Source organism: Lutjanus erythropterus, chromosome 15 (assembly GCF_056507025.1).
Source record: "Lutjanus erythropterus isolate fLutEry1 chromosome 15, fLutEry1.hap2, whole genome shotgun sequence".
NCBI classification, from domain to species: domain Eukaryota; kingdom Metazoa; phylum Chordata; class Actinopteri; order Lutjaniformes; family Lutjanidae; genus Lutjanus; species Lutjanus erythropterus.
In genome coordinates, this window is record NC_139331.1 from 25,664,274 (window position 1) to 25,680,321 (window position 16,048).

Genomic DNA, 16,048 nt, shown 5'->3' on the forward strand with positions numbered 1-16,048 from the left:
GAGGACAGAGGTCACCTTTTTGGCATTTTCGCCGGAGCGGCTTGCCGGAGAATGAGGGTGTTAACGTGCCGCGCTCCGAGGTAGAAAGTGACGAGTGGTCAAGAAGATGAGTCAGAATAATGTGGCAAGTGGGACGCGTCATTGGGATATCATCTGAGGTTAATGTACGGGCGCCAGCATGCTGCAGGACTGGCTGAAATATATGCAACAGATGTGAACAGTGGTGTAATGATGCCTGAAGAAGTGGGTATATTCTTAATTCATGCAGCCATTTTTTAAAAAAGAGAAATGTCAAATTTATTGCACTAAATTATAAAATGACCATGTCATTAGTGCTGCAGCCAGCAACGTCTGCTTTTGTCTGCATGTGTCACATTATTAGATTTCAAACCAATGCTGAATATTTGCCATATGGGTCTCTTTATGAGTTGTAAGCGATCATTAATAACCTTTTAGAACGAGTTGATGTTTATAACGGTTAAAGTGAGCAATATGTTAATGGAGTCTGGCAGGCAGTAACTGAGCTCAAACGCCAAACTGTGTTATTTTATAACAGTGTGCTTTTGTTTTCAGGATAACAAGCTTACCTTTCCGTTGATAGACATCAAATTACAATGTGGTGCTCGTTTAGCTGCACTGTTCCTGCAACCTGCCTGAGCTTTGAGTCTGGGGAGGAGGGGGTGGAGGGAAGCAACTCACTTTAACCACAGATCGTGTATTAAATAGGGATTCAACCAATTTTATCTGCTGTCCGACTCGCTATTTGGGACTGCAGTACTCATTTCTGAACACTGGGGTTTTATATATTGCTCCTTTAAAGCGGCCCGTCCAGCAAAGGATAAAGGCCCTGCATAAACGATGACATGTAAGACTACTCTTGTGCATTTATTTCACCCTAAAATGGGCCGGTGATATTTGCGCTTTGTGACTTGTCATTTGAATTCAGGAAGTATTTAACCCCCATGGAAAGTAAGACCCTGTTTTTAGGACTCTACCTCTAGAAGGGTTGAAAAGAGCTACATATTTATCACATATGTTGCTGGCAGCTGCTAGAAAGGCTCTTGCAAGGAAATGCTTATGACAGGAGGGTCCAAATTTAAATACATGGATGGACAATACAACAGATATTCACAAAAACTGAGACAACAGCTGAAGTGAACCATATTTGGAAAACTGGGTTAACTACGCTTCATTTTCACAAATCTGTGATTTTACTGTATGGTCAGGAAAGGATCAGTCCCTAACTCAGTGTATTGGCTACAGTAGATGGCAGCTGACACACGCCCCAGTCTGGAGAAGCAGAGAGAAGCATGGAAGCTAAGCAATGAACTGCTGTGAACCAACAAAACTCCATAAGTAAAATCAGTCATTTTCCCTCGCAGAACACGGAAGCTGCTGGTCTACCGGTGCCTTAGTTTGTTTATGTTATTGTGTGACTTCGGTGAATTTGGACAATATTTCTAAAAAGCAGAAGTCACACAATAACACAAACAAACTAACCGATCAAAGCTGTCGTAGACCAGAAACTCCTGTGTTCTGCAAGGTAAAATTACTGATTTTGCCTATGGAGCTTGGTTGGTTTGGTCAGAGTGATATTTGGATTTTACAACAGCAGTTTCCTGTCAGAAAAGTCTATCTGAGGACAAAATAAAGCGATCATAGCATGCACTTAAACTGATATTTATTTATTTAGGTGTACCTTTTTTAAGCAGCTAAATTAACTTTTGTTGCCGAGCCTGTCCACAGCTGTACACTGCTTAGCTTCCATGTTGGTGCATACTCAGGATACCTCTGTACAACCTGCACTGCACCACTGGATGTGAAAGTAGAGATGCTGGAAAAATAGCAGACTGTTGTTCAAAGGAAAAGAAAAGGCTTTAAATTTCTATTTAGCGGCACAATTTAGGATGTCATCTACAAGACGATATTCATTTGCTCAGAGTCGGGAGTGAATTCATTATGCAACCTGTCTAAAATTTGATCCTCCTCTCAACTTTATCTAATTTACTTACATTAAGTTGTCAACCGCATCATGCCAAATAGCTCATAAATTGCGAATGAGCATTTGAATATTGTTATCTTCTCTGAAGCGATTACACTTTACCTCATAAAAATATCAGTGCACTCGGGCTAAAATACGACTCGTCTTTTAAAATGCATATTATGAGCCACTCCACAAAGTCACAGGATAGACGAAATGGCTCACAGACACATTTGATAGCCACCCTCAGAGATCAAGTGTCTCTGTGTTATTAATGGCTGTTGTCAGCCCCCACATACTACAATTCTGCATGGCATTAATCTGAAGAGACATTGGGTCATTCTGGGTAATGTGGTTCTCTTTTTTTTTTTTTTTTCCATGCTGCTGCTCACTCTTCTGGAAGACTGACACGGCCAGCACCTGCAGGACTGAGGCAGAACAGTAAGCTATTGATTTCTGAATTAACTTGACAGGTTACAAAGCACTCACTGAACTCTGAGCACCACTGCTGCTTTTTGTAGTTCACCAGGTACCTCTTGCTTTTTTGAACATTTCGGGGGGGACGGGGCGCGGTCAAGGCCGCAGGTTGCAAACACACGTCACGCAAAACAGACGCACCGCACTGGTAGATGAAGACAGACACCGACTGTACCTGTACCTGTGCTGTCGTCATACACCACAGTGACCGTTCTCCACTTGAAGAAGTGCACCAGGTCAAGGATGGCTCTACTGAGGGAGGAGAAGTCGGGGTACAGGCTGACATAGTACGAGTCCCTGTTGTCTGACACTTGGTGCTTCCACTTGGTCTGGATGTGGGGCACTCCCAGAGCGTTGCAGATGGACTGGACCGCATTGGCTGACGAGCTGTGTGAGGGGCCAAAAATGGCCGCCACCCCGAGGGAAAGCTGGTCACATGCTGGTAGGGAAAAAAGAGGAAGAAGCAACAAGTCAGCTTAATGTTTCTGTTAGGCTTTTAAAGGGATAGTTTGTATTATTTAATGTGGGGTTGTATGAGGTACTTATTGATGGTCGGTGTATTACCTATGATGGCCCCCAGTTTGGGAGAAGCAAAGAGGAGTACCAGTTCTAGTCTTTTGGTTTAGAGCCTTCATTGACATACATCATAAATAATTTATTGTTACCATTAATTCTGTCACTGTTTCTGTTTTCTTTGTGTTGCTATTATTGTTACGGTGCAGTTTTAAGTGCACCTTTTTTTTTTCTTTATTCGCTCCTCTGCTTGCTTTCTGTCTGTTTGTTTACTTGGGTGTACGGGGGTGGCGGGGAGGGATGAGAAACACGAGAGAACTCAGTGTACTTTGTTATGCTTGTATGTTTACATATCAGCGATGGTTCATGGTACACTCGCTGGAAATAAAAAGATGTTGGGGGGAAAAAAAAAAAAATCACTGTTTGTAATTGTTTTTGATGTTCAGTTTTTGGCCACGTACGTTGCCAGAAGAGCCTTGATAATGGTCACAGCCTAACTGATTATCAGTGGGCCCCCGAGTTTGTTATTCAGGATGCGCATGCACGTTCACAAGCATTCAATACACATTTCTGCCAGTGTTTTTACACTATTTCACTTATGTGGAAAATGCAGCAGGGAGGAAGAACACTGCTCGCCAGGAAAACATGGATGTAAAAACTCAAGTTTCAAACTAGTCACAAAAATCATTGTAAATGTAAATGTTTTATGAGGAAGGAAATGCAGTCATCATGTTTTTTTTCCTCCAGGATACACACAATGAGTTTTAGTGAGTAACCCTGAATGTTTACAAGAAAACTCCACAGGGTAGCTTTATTGTGAATAACAATCTGCTGCAAGGACGCTGTTTGTCCAATTCACTCAACTCTTGGTAAACTCGAGTCAATTAGCAGCCTATTTTAGCAATGTATTAGTGTTTAAAGCGGGACTGTTACATTTACGCTAAACGAGTTCACAAAACGCTGATTAAGCCCATTACTGCAGGTAAATCGCTCTTCTTTTGCAGAATACCAGAGTTTTTAAATCTGGTGTCTGTGGCGACATTTCAGAGCTGAAGCAGGGAGCAACTGTAGTTTTAGAGGTGGCTGCACCGACTAAGAGCATGCCAGAAAAACCTAAGAAAGCCAAGAAAAGTTTTGATGCTCCAGATAAATAACAAATTCAGCATTCAGAGGAAAGACTACAGTCAAAACAAGGAAGTGATCGACAGTGAGGATAAACACACAAAACCACTGGTGTCGTTTTTCCATGTTGGAAAACCCTAAAAGAAGTTGGTTATTACATCTAGTCTACCTAAATAATAGATTTTTATCGGAACTGTGGAAATTTCTCTTTATTTTTCTAGCTATTTCTGAACACGAGTCTGGGAACTGTGAGTCAAACATCATAAGGAGGCATCAACAAAGTTTGTGTGATTACTCTCACTGCCAGAAGGGGGAGACAGAAGTTCCACACTGCAGATTTTAATGGTGTCAGTCCAGTTGACTTCATGGCTGCGCCTGACATCACTGCCATGTTCACTTTTTCATTAGCCCTTTCAAAATAAATGGTGTTAATTTACTCTACAATGAGCAGTAAACTGAGATTTCAGACACTTATTAATAAGTATGTAACAACATATCGTATGTTGCGATATTGCAACAAAAAATGCCTCAGTATCGTACCAGACTTTGATAATATCGACCACAATGTTACATGGTTAATTACTTGATCTTATTATATTTATTTTATTGTATAAAAGGGCTGCTGGTGCTGCAATGTTTCTGTTTTGCAATTGTGCATACGCAATTCAGTTTAAATTCAATTTAATTTCTACAGTGTCAAATCGTAACAAAGTTATCTCAGGGCACTTTTAAAATAGTGCAGGTCTACAGTGTACTCTTTATAAACCCAACTGTTCCCACTAAGAGCAAGCACTGAGGCGATGGCGATGAAAACCTTTAACAGGTCATAAACCTCGACCAGATCCAGGCTCTTTATTAAAATGTCATTCAATCACAGCCAAAGACAATTTATGCCAATTTCTTGCACATGCTCCAGTCATGGCTGGCTACTTTTGTTTAATTTTGTTGAAGAAGGAAAGCAGAAGCATTTTAAGTTGCAAAGCAAAAAGGAAGCAGTGTCCACACCGCGGCCACTCATTTTTGAGGGCACTAAACAGTAAACTGTACAGTTCATACTCAAATAAAGCAGCAGACAGTAAATACAGTGCATCATGTAGTAAATAGGAATTGATTCCAGACACAGACCATGACTGTTTAAATTGGCTTTCTGTGTTTGTCGTCAGTCTTTGGTAGTTAATGTTCAGTTCACATCGTCTGTGAGCTCTTAGTCAATAAATAACATTTAAGATGATTTGCAGAAATTTGTTTTTGGATTAATTTATTTTGGGATTTATTATGGATGGGTTTTTCTTCCTCCTACTGAATGTTTATCTCTTAGTACAGTTTTTTTTTTTATTTCCAAGGGGCACCGACCAAAACGTATCTGGATGCAATTAGACATACCAACCACCAATCAGAGCGACAAAACGTGCAATGTCGCTCTGAGCAACACTTGCAAGTTGGACAGTCCTTGGCCTGGTTTCAAGCAGGGAAAATATGGCAGCCTGGTGACAAACTTTCTCAAATTACAGCGAAACCGTTACTAGTGTGTGTTTCTGAAAACATTTGAAGCAAGAAACAGACAATGCAGTAACAGAATCTTGATTCATCTTTGATCAACACTGCCAAGTTTGACAGTTTTATCTGAGTTTTGCGAGCCCGGAGCACTGCGTTTGAAACGTGCAACATCACTGATGTGTGACTTTTCATATCTGGACTGGTGAGGCCCCACTGTCAGTCATTGTATCAAACCCACCCCATATTAAATAAACAAGATCCCCGAGGGGTGGAAATCTCTCTGAGCGGGAGGACAGCCAGATGCATCTGCCAGAGTAAATGAAACATGAGCCTGCAGATTTGTCTGGTCTGCAATGCTTGTGTGTGTACTCTTTCACAAGTGGAGTAATTATATTGCAAACCATTCATTTCTTCATTTATGATGTTTGTAGGTTGTTTCAACTAAAAGTGATGAACAAAAAACTCAGCTGCAACCTTGAGACCCCAAAAATAGGAAGGACTGAAAAATTTGAGGCTCATAGACTTTGTTTCTTGCATTCTGGTGACTTTAAAAAAATGAACATAACAAAGTGTGGAATATACACATTTCTTTTGCAAACAGATGCCTGCAGATGACAATTATTAGCTGAAAACCACAATAGGATCTAATTTCAAATTTGATAAGAATGAGACAGAAAATTTCTATTTTTTCTAAGGGTATATTAATGAGGCTGCTCTTAGAAAAAAATGTCTGTGTAAGGAGTAAAAATTTGTCATAAATCCAGGGGAATATGGAGAATTGTAACCCTAAGCCCTGGAGAAAACCAGGAGAGAGTACTCTACCAGGAAAGCTGGGAGAGTTGGAAAGTATGACAACAAAACAAGCCCTCTTGGCGAGATCCTTCCCGACTCACCTTTCCTGGAGGCCTCGAAGCTGTCGAAGATGTTTATTCTCTGGATGTCATAGGTCAGCGTGGTGTTGGGGAGCAAGGTGCGGTTCCTGTTGATTGTGTTCAAGGCAAATTTAAAGGCTAGTTCCTCTGCTCCGGAGGGGCCGCTCTCAATGGATTCAAATATTCCTCCTGAGGGGCGAGAAAAGAAAAGAAAACGAGACCTCTGAATTGCCGCTTCCTCAATCCTGTAATTGCAATAGATTCCTTAACGCAAGTGACATTCAAGTAAATGATTGATACGATTCAGGCAATTACAGCCCAAGAATTAACATTTCGGTATTTGTGCTCTCATATTATTGATGCCTTTGTGCTCGCTGCTTCACACAGCTCAGTCACACAATGACAAGAAACTGATTTACAGTGCGGATTAGGCGATCTCATCTGATTTGCATTCTGTGGCGGTCGTTGGTGTAATTATAGGCAATTAGTTACGTAGGGAGGTGAGTTCAGGGGTGGGTGCCCTTCTTTAACTCCCTCGCTCAGCCTTGACAGAAAGGTTCACTCTTCCATTTTGTCCCATTGATTTCAGCGATTCTCAAGTGAGAGGAGAGGAAAGAAAAACAAGAGCGCAGGGAGTAGAGAAATGAAGGCAAAAAAGGAGGAAGACTGAATTAGAGCAACGGGAAAAGTCAGAGAAAAAGACAGAAATAGTGAAGGGGAAGGCCAATCAAGGCAGAAATTGAGATAAAACATCAGGGATTTTTTAGATTATTAATTCTTGCATCGTATTTCACTGCTACTTTTGTTGCTTTTTAATGGAAGAGCATCCTGATGGGACTTTTCTGCCATGCCTGCCTGAGAAATCTCGTTACCGTTTGGAAATATGTGAATCACACCTCACCATGCTCGTTAATTGACAAAGTAAAAACGCCTAGAGACACACACACACACACACACACACACAAAAACAAAACAATACACGCTGTTTCACCACGCCACGCAAGCCAGACAATATAATTACCGCCACAAAGTAAGGTGTTGTCAACTTAAAACAGCTCCCTTCAGACTTGTCAATTATTTGGAGCCGAACAAAAACGATTAAAGCTCCAGATGGTCCGTCAGTGTGGTTCAGAATCCTAAACAAAGAAAAAGCAACATTCGAAGCAACCCAATATAAATGTGTCTCATTTCAAACAAAAAATTTACCTGCATTCATTTGACAATCACCAAAAATGCATCTCAGCAAATTGGACTCTAATCAAATCTACATGTTCTGTTTTTTGTGCGTTTCTGGGAAAAATTTACAAAATTTAAATCCATACATTTTTGCAAAGTCTAAACTACAAGCCAGTCAATCAAGACATATTTAAAGGTATAGTTCAGATTATTTGACAGGGAAGGAGGAATCTGTAATATATTTACTATAATAAATCATAAAATGACCAAAATATGTCATCAGAGATCGAGGAAATATACTACACTGAAGTACTGCCTTCTCTGACAACAACGTTACAGCCGGGGTGGAATTTCTATTCCAGTCCAGATTTTCCAGAGTGTATGTTTGCGCTTGTCTTGCACTCCTACAGTGAACCTGAGGCCTGTCTGAGCTTCCTCCAGTCTGGAGAGGAGGGGTTGGGGGGGAAACAACTTACTTTAATAATAGAATGTACATCAAATAGGATTTCAATCTAATTAATGGCTCCATCTCGCTATCTGGACTCATTTTTGCATTCACAATAGCTACATATTGCTCATTTAGAAAAAGGAGGCTACCTGAAAAAAAAAAAAAAGTGTATGCTATATTGAATTTTTTCACTGCTTTACTTTGCCATCAGACAGCCTTTTCTGATAAGAAAATTACAATTATGAGCCAAATGTCACTCTCCCCAAACCAACCAAACTCCATACTGTAGGTGAAATCAGTCGTTGAACTCAGTCGAGAATTGTTGGTCTACCACTGCCTCGATCTGCTAGTTTGTTTGTATTATTTGTATTTAACTTAAGCGAATCTAAACTATGCTTTTAAGACACTGAAGTCACAGAATAACACAAACAAACTAACAGATGGAGGGGAAAGTAGACACACAGCTCCTGTGTTCTGCGAGGTAAAATGACTGATTTTGCCATTGGAGTTAGGTTGGTTTGGAAAGAGTGGCTTTTATAATGGTGTTTTCTGTTTAGAAAAAGGCTGTCTGACGGCAAAGTAAAGTGTTGAAAATATACTAAATATAGCAAAACACTTTAAAGTGATATTGATTCTTTTAGGTGGACATGTTTAAAGTGGCTAAAATACCTTTTATTTTTGACTCTGTCCGCAGCAGTTCATTGCTAAACTTTCTACACAGCTACTCCTGCTGCTTTTCCAGATTGGAGGTGCCAACCTGCATCCACTGTAGGTAATGCACCATTGATAAGTACCTCATACAACCCCTCACCAAATAATCCAAACTAACTCCTACAATGTACAGTAAGTCACGTAGTATGTTGTGGAATATGGTGGAGTTTATGCCAAACAGCTGGAACAGCTGTAGAGTCAAGCAACTACTTTCAACTTTCAAAATAAACATAATAAAAAAAAAAGGGAACCCACGTTAAGAAAACTAGCACACCTTTGAGGACAGACTAAATCGTGAGAAAGCTTTACAGAAATCAAACTTGAAAGAGAATGGGTGAGGTGGGGGGGGGGAGATGAAAGAGGGTTGTGAGAGCAGCTCTGAGAAAACACTCTCGGAGTCAAGAGGAGGGTTCAGTAGTCCGTCCACGGCTCCCCGTCCTCTCGGAGGACAGAGAGCCGGTTTGACGAAATCCTGCAAACTGGAAAAAAAAAAGTTTAAAGCCTGTTTATCGATTCAATTACGGAGAGTGAGGGGAAAGGGAGACAGAAAGAGAAAAAGACAGACAGAGTGACGCATTTTTAAAAGAGTGGAGAAAGAAAGAGGGAGAGCTGTACAATAATAGACACAGTGGCTATAAATAGGTTCTGGCCGTGGCAGCGAGTGATAGAAAAGGAGCGCAGGAGGGCAAAGAAGATGTCATTAACTTAGGCAAGTGAGCTTTATCACTGTCACTGTCATACAGCCATGTGTTGTGCTGCTTTATTTTATGTTATTTTCTTCTATATATAGTCTAGGACAGAGTTGATGGAGGTGAAATGAGGGAAGAGGGAGGAGGCTGTTGAATTAAATGAACAGAATTCAGCATAACTGTCTATATATAAGGCAGTTTAGTGCATGTTTTGTGCTTCACTGTTATTGAGTGAGCTATAATGAGGTTTTCACATGTTAGTCTTTAGATGTGATGCGAACATGCTGCTATTCGTGGCATTTTATTCCACCGAAATAGCACATTAATCTTCAAAAGAACGAATACCCGAGAATCACCATTAAAGATGATTGGAATCATGTCAGTCTGACCTAATAGATAATTATTACTCTACTGCCCTGAGGGAGCAGACTGAGCTCCACCGGCCTGTTCAACGAGTATGAAAATGAGCAGAAGGGTATTAAGTTATGGTCATCGGATTTCTTTGGCACACTGCATGACTTGGAAACGCTGGTTTAAAAGAAATCATACACCTCTGAGTACACAGGAGAGCAGATACATTAAATTAAGCCCACAAATGGTTACATTTAACATTTCCAATGAGATGTTGAACATCACATTAGGCTGCAAAATGACTGCAAGGAAAACTAGATGAGTGCACTCCGGAGAGTGCAGGTCTACGACAGGCAACAGATGGTGAAATACCTACTGCAATGCCACTGTAATGCCAGATAAAACCAGAGGAGATTCACAAAGTTTTGAATAAAGTGTTTGTGTAGTATAGTCTCAGTTTTATTGAAGATGCACAGAATAGTGTAACTGTATTTAGGTTCACCTAACTTCATAAACTTAGTACGGGAACAAGAATGCAATGTCGCTTTCCTCTTTTCCTCTATAATCTACATCACTCTCCCACCCAGATGCATTCCCAGGAACTGAAATTTAGCACCAATTGAATTTACATGAATTGGTGCCAAATCTTTTATTACCTACAGTAGATGGTGTTTGGCACACCCCAACTTTGAAGAAGCAGTGAAGGGCACCAGCATGGAAGTTAAGCTTCTGAGCCGCTGTGGACAGTGACAATGACAAAAGGTATTTTAGCCACTTAAAAAAGGTCCACTGAAAAAAATCAATATCAGTTGAAGTGTATGCTATATTAAGAAAATTTCAACTGCTTTACTTTATTGTCAGAGTCTTTTCTGATGGGAAACCACTGTTATAAAAGCCCACCAAACTCTATGGGCATATTTGTAGCTCACAGGACACTGGATTTGTTGGTCTACTGCTGCCTCGAATGGTTGGTTTGTGTTATTGTGAGACTTTGGTGACTATCTGTTAAAATGGCATTATTTAAAATATTCATATTACTATGACAATGTCTGTTCATGTGTGGCCGGAAGCTTCTTTAAATTTTGATACTTTACTCTGTTAAACTGTTGTTTTTTCAGTTTTAATGCTGAAGTATACACATCACCTATGAAAGAAATACACTCGTAGATATTGGAGAAGGAAGCGTGAGGTTTGGATTAAAGAGCACTGGAGAAATCAATATATGAAACTTCTCAGTTCAAACATTGTTATTTATTTAGAACATCACAAGCAACCAGCTGGCTTTCTAATAATATATTATGTTTTTGGAAACACTCACAAAAGCTGAAATCATAAATACAGGGTTTCTGCAGGTCCTTAAAAGTCTAAAATCCAACAATCTGAATTTTAGGCCTTAAAATGTCACAAAGGAGCAATATGTAACAATGGCACAAATACAACAGCTCACAAATAGTGAGTTGGAGCCACAGATGGTGCATTAAATAGGTTGAAATCCTATTTAATAAATTGTTTATAGTTCATTTCTCTTCATTTACTAACGGATCTTGAGTGCTTCAATATGATGTTGCAGACGCATATAGCGGAGGCAGCAAAACTAATTAAACAGGGATTTATTCTTCTCGTATTGTGCCTAACTTCAGTGGATCATAACACATCAGGTAGGACATTAATCTTCAGATGCTCCGGTTTAAGATGAAACAAAAGTTTTCTATAGATGTCATTTCTGAGTCATAACAAAGGCCAAAAATGTAGTCTGCAAACAGACTGGGTAAGGCTTGTTTCAACTTCTGTAGCAACTGTCGATGACTTGTGGACCCTACCGACCAGTTATAGGAGTGACGAGCCAGCAGTCGGTATGATAAACAGGATTTTAAAAAATTGTGAATCAACGCAGACACAAAAGGTCCTTGAGCATAAAGTCATAAATGTACACAAAAAAATATTAGGATGATGGGTCCAGTAGTATGAAAGATTAGCTGCAGACAAGCTCCAGCCCAGTTGGACTCACACACACGCACACACACACACGATCACATGGTCTTTGAAAATACTTGCTCATGGTGGTACTGGGTCTAACAGATACGTAGCTTGGTTAAAGTCTAATAACACTCGGCCTTCTATCATTTATCTATCCATCCTCCTCTCACTACTTGCCGTTGTGGTTGGTCTGATTGCAGGTGTGTGAGTTACAGCAGAGATAATCAGTGTGTGTGTGTGAATTATGGAGCCGCCATCATTGGGACTGGTGTGAATTATAGTGCAAATGAAAGCTCTGAGTGAGTTATGAGCTGGATAATCACCCTGACGAGAAAACAGGCTTGCTGTTCTGAGTGTCTTAGTGTGTGTGTGTGTATGAGAGAGAGAGAGAGAGAGAGAGAGAGAGAGAGAGAGAGAGAGAGAGAGAGAGAGAGAAAGAAAGAGAAAGAGAAAGAGAAAGAAAGAGCCTGAGCTGAAAGCGGAAATGAAAGGCAGTGTGGGAGGGCGTCTCCTCTATGTAAATTTCACTCCCTTTTAATGTTTGTTCACAGTTAATCAAGTTGGACTGAACATTATAAAGTAACTTGGTAACTGACTTCATTTCGGACAGAAATTAAAGGAGCAACACGTAGGAATTGCGTGTTTTTGTCTGGAGAAAACGAGTGCTGTAGTACACGGCCAGTCAGTAGGTGCAGTGTATGTCTGCGGCAAACTCTCCATTACAGGTTAATTAATGACACTGAGTAAATGACATGTGTGCCGCTTGTGCCTGTACATCAAAGCAAATCAGAAAAGAAACTTACTGATGGTGTAACTAAAGTTTTTACTGTGAAAACTATGTTTGTACTATAAAACAGCTGTTTTTAGAATGGAGTTTGGTCTAACAGTCTGCCCACTTAAAAGACCGCCGGAAGCAGAGGGTATTTAAACGCAAATAATTCTTATATACTGAGCTGAACCATCTTCTGATAAAGAATCTTGTAAATAGCAAAAAGTAACATGGGAAGTGGAACTAAAACCGACCTGTTCTGTTCTCTCAGCTCATAGAAGGAAAGTCTGGAGTTGGAGTCCAGTGACTGCCTGTCGGACTCCATTAACATATTGCTCAGTTTAACTGTTTTAAACATCTATTCCTTCTTAAGGATTATTAATGATTTGTTACAACTCAAAATACTCATAATACTCATTTGGCGAACATTCTGCATTAGTCTTAACTCTAATCAAAGTGAAACGGGCAAACAATAACACAAATAACAGACCAGAAAGGAAATTTTAAAGGAGGACACTGCAGCTGTAGTGCTGTTGCCAGAGAAGGGAATATTTCAGCTGAGCATCTTCCCTTAATCTCTGATGACAGCTCATGGTCACTGTGTGATTTATAGCAGTAAATATATTGCAGATTTCTCCTTTAACCTTGAAATTCATGTACAGGTGATGAAAATGTGTATCACTTGGGGTAAAATATATCCTGCTGCTCACAATCTGCTCTGAAGAAAGATAAAACCAACACAATATCTCTGTGACTTCACAGCACTGTAAGTAAAAACAGTCAGACTGTATTTACTACTAAAAGAAAAAGGCTTACTTACTAAACTATGAATGAAAATATAATTAGCTCTCTCTACTCAAGGATGCTCTTGTACACTGGGAGATGGGAGTCAGATATGTTGCCATGGTGACTCATACATCTATACTATGGCTGAGAGGCATCGGCAGTTTTGGAATCTGAGCGGCTGATTGGTGGAGGAAGGGCGTTGTGATAGTGCATGCGGCCTGTCTCTGTGACTAATGACCAGCAGCGCAGCTGCAGGATGGCGGTGGGCTGTGGGGTGGGTGCCATGGCAACCAGTGAGCAACCCTGGCCTGTCGCTAGGGCAAGTGGCCCAGGTATGAAGTCACTCAGTGAGGCTTTAAGACCTCGACCCACCACGCCCCACACACTCCGGCCTGTTTCTGTCTCCCTCCATCTTTCAGCCGGTGAGCATCAGCGCTCGGAGCCAATAAGCAGGAGGCAAAAGTGATGGAAACACTCCGTAAATATCCCCGAAATTCCCGGTGGGAGCGCTCCCTGACATGTTTGGCGGTGAATGGGACATGATGCATGAAGGCCTGCAGAGAGTCGCCGCCCCTGGTCATTAATCTGAAGCTCCCCTTGCGGTAGTCTGACCTTCCTACGCTGCACAAGGGCCAATTCTCTCACTCCCTGAAGATCCCCAGAAATCTGACCATGGGCACAGGATACATCCACTGTGCAGGAGGCTCGCCAGTGTTGTGATAACACACAAACAAACAACCATCAGTGGAGCCTGTGGCAGAAATGAAGTCCTGGTGTATGACCTTATTTCTCATAAAAATCTTTAAACGTTATTTGCTTGCCAAAGTCTGACATTCTGTTCTATTACAGCTGCACAAGATGGTAAAAAAATAAAAAATAAAATCAGATTTGTTTTGACAGGCATTACCAAATGATTCATGATTAGTGGGAATGATCATATTTGCATCTCATTTCTAATTTTCACACAAAAAACAACTATTAAAATCATGATGACGTGACATTTGTTGGGGTCTGTACCAAACAAACACATTTTCTTGCATCTCAAGAACAGGATTTGTAGGCGAGTGCATCTCTGCAGCACTACAGTACTTCATTTTAAGACTGTTTGGGGCACTTGGCCATTATGATTACGATTTTGATAATATTTCAATTAATTTAGCAGCCCTATATTCTATTCTAGAGCGTGCACGTATTGGCAGAGCCACACACTGCTTTAATGCTGTTACAGAGGTGATATAAAGTGCAGCAGTGTTTTATGTGACCAGCTACATCTTCTCTGGCCCTGCCTCAGAGATAATATCTTATAGAGCCTTGGTTTAGGAGAAACATGAGGAAAGCAGTAAACTTGGTAATAGAGGCACATTTCTAAGAAGATACTTGATATGGATCTTGGTTTAATCCAACAATGTTATTTAGGAGGGAAACTTGATCCTAAAGGGATAGTTCAGATTATTTGAAGTGGGATTGTATGAGTCACTTACTGATAGTCAGAGAAGCAGAAGCAGACAGGGACATGTTAGGCAATGAAGTGCTGTGGACAGGATCAGCAACAGAGGATGTTTTATCCACTTGAATAAAGGCCAACCTAAAAAAAATCAATATCAGTTTAAGTGTACGCTCTATTTAGAATATTTTCACCTCTTTACCTTGCCGTCACACAGCCTTATCCAACAGGAAACTGCCCTTGAATGAGCCAAACATTAAGATCTCCAAACAAACCAAACTACATGGTAGAAATCAGTAATTTTATCTCACAGGACATAGGAGTTGCTGGGCTACCGCTGTCTCAGTTTGTTGGTTTGTTTGCATTATTGTGTGACTTCTGTGAATCTGAACTATCCTTTTAAAGCACAGAAGTCATACAATAACACAAACAAACTAACAGATAGAGGCAGCGGTAGACCAGCAACTCCTGTGTTCTGTGAGGAAAAATTACTGATTTCACCTTTGGAGTTTGGTTGGTTTAGAAAGGACGACATTCGGCTTGTATAACGTCAGTTTACCATCAGAAAAGGCTGTCTGAAGGCAAAGAAAAGCAGTGAAAATATTCTAAATATAGTGTACACCTAAATGATAATCTTTTTTTTTTAGGTAGACCTTTTTAAGTGGCTAAAATATGTTTTGCTGCTGCGAGTCTTCTGTTTCTCCTAACTGGGGTTGTGCAGACTGGTGTAAGTACCTCATATAACCCCACTTCAAACAATCTAAACTATCTCTTGAAAGTGAACTAGAAAAATAAAGTTAAATATTAGTATTTGAAAAATATATTGTACATGTTCTCATTCATAGAATAGAATAGAAATTCATGTTATACAGCATGAAGTTCCCTTAAACCAGATGAAAACACAAATCACATAATCAAAACAAAAAGCCAACAAGTACAGTGAGTCAGCGATCAATCAATGGCTTAATCAATCTCTCTGTTGGAGTTATGGAAACTGAACATGACACCATTAGAAAGCAGCTTGCGTGAACAACAGTTCAGCTGTTGTTGTCTGACTTGTTTGGCTTGTTGTGTGTTTTCTCTCCAGAATAGAATCACTCCTGTCACCCTAAAGCCTTCTTGACACTAGACCGGACTGTCACCTGCCACTGCTGGACGCTAAGCCTCGGGCTGACTCACACACTTCTTCAACATACACATGAGAACACACACAATCACGCACATGCCCCTTGGAT

The 16,048-nt window shown here is 40.4% G+C and overlaps 1 protein-coding gene across 2 annotated transcripts in view; it reads right to left on the reverse strand.

Annotated features, from left to right (window-relative positions):
* Positions 1-16,048, reverse strand: part of LOC146314506 (glutamate receptor ionotropic, kainate 2-like) — a 114,309-nt gene that overhangs the window by 71,529 nt on the left and 26,732 nt on the right. Inside the window, exons 2-3 of one of the 2 annotated variants that reach the window (XM_084736883.1) lie at positions 6,484-6,651; positions 2,640-2,897 (exon numbers count right to left, since the gene is read on the reverse strand). In XM_084736883.1, coding sequence (XP_084593009.1) covers positions 2,640-2,897; positions 6,484-6,651 — 426 coding nt within the window. Of the gene's footprint in view, positions 1-2,633; positions 2,898-6,483; positions 6,652-16,048 lie in introns of both variants that reach the window. The other variant, XM_084736882.1, reaches the window with a different exon arrangement.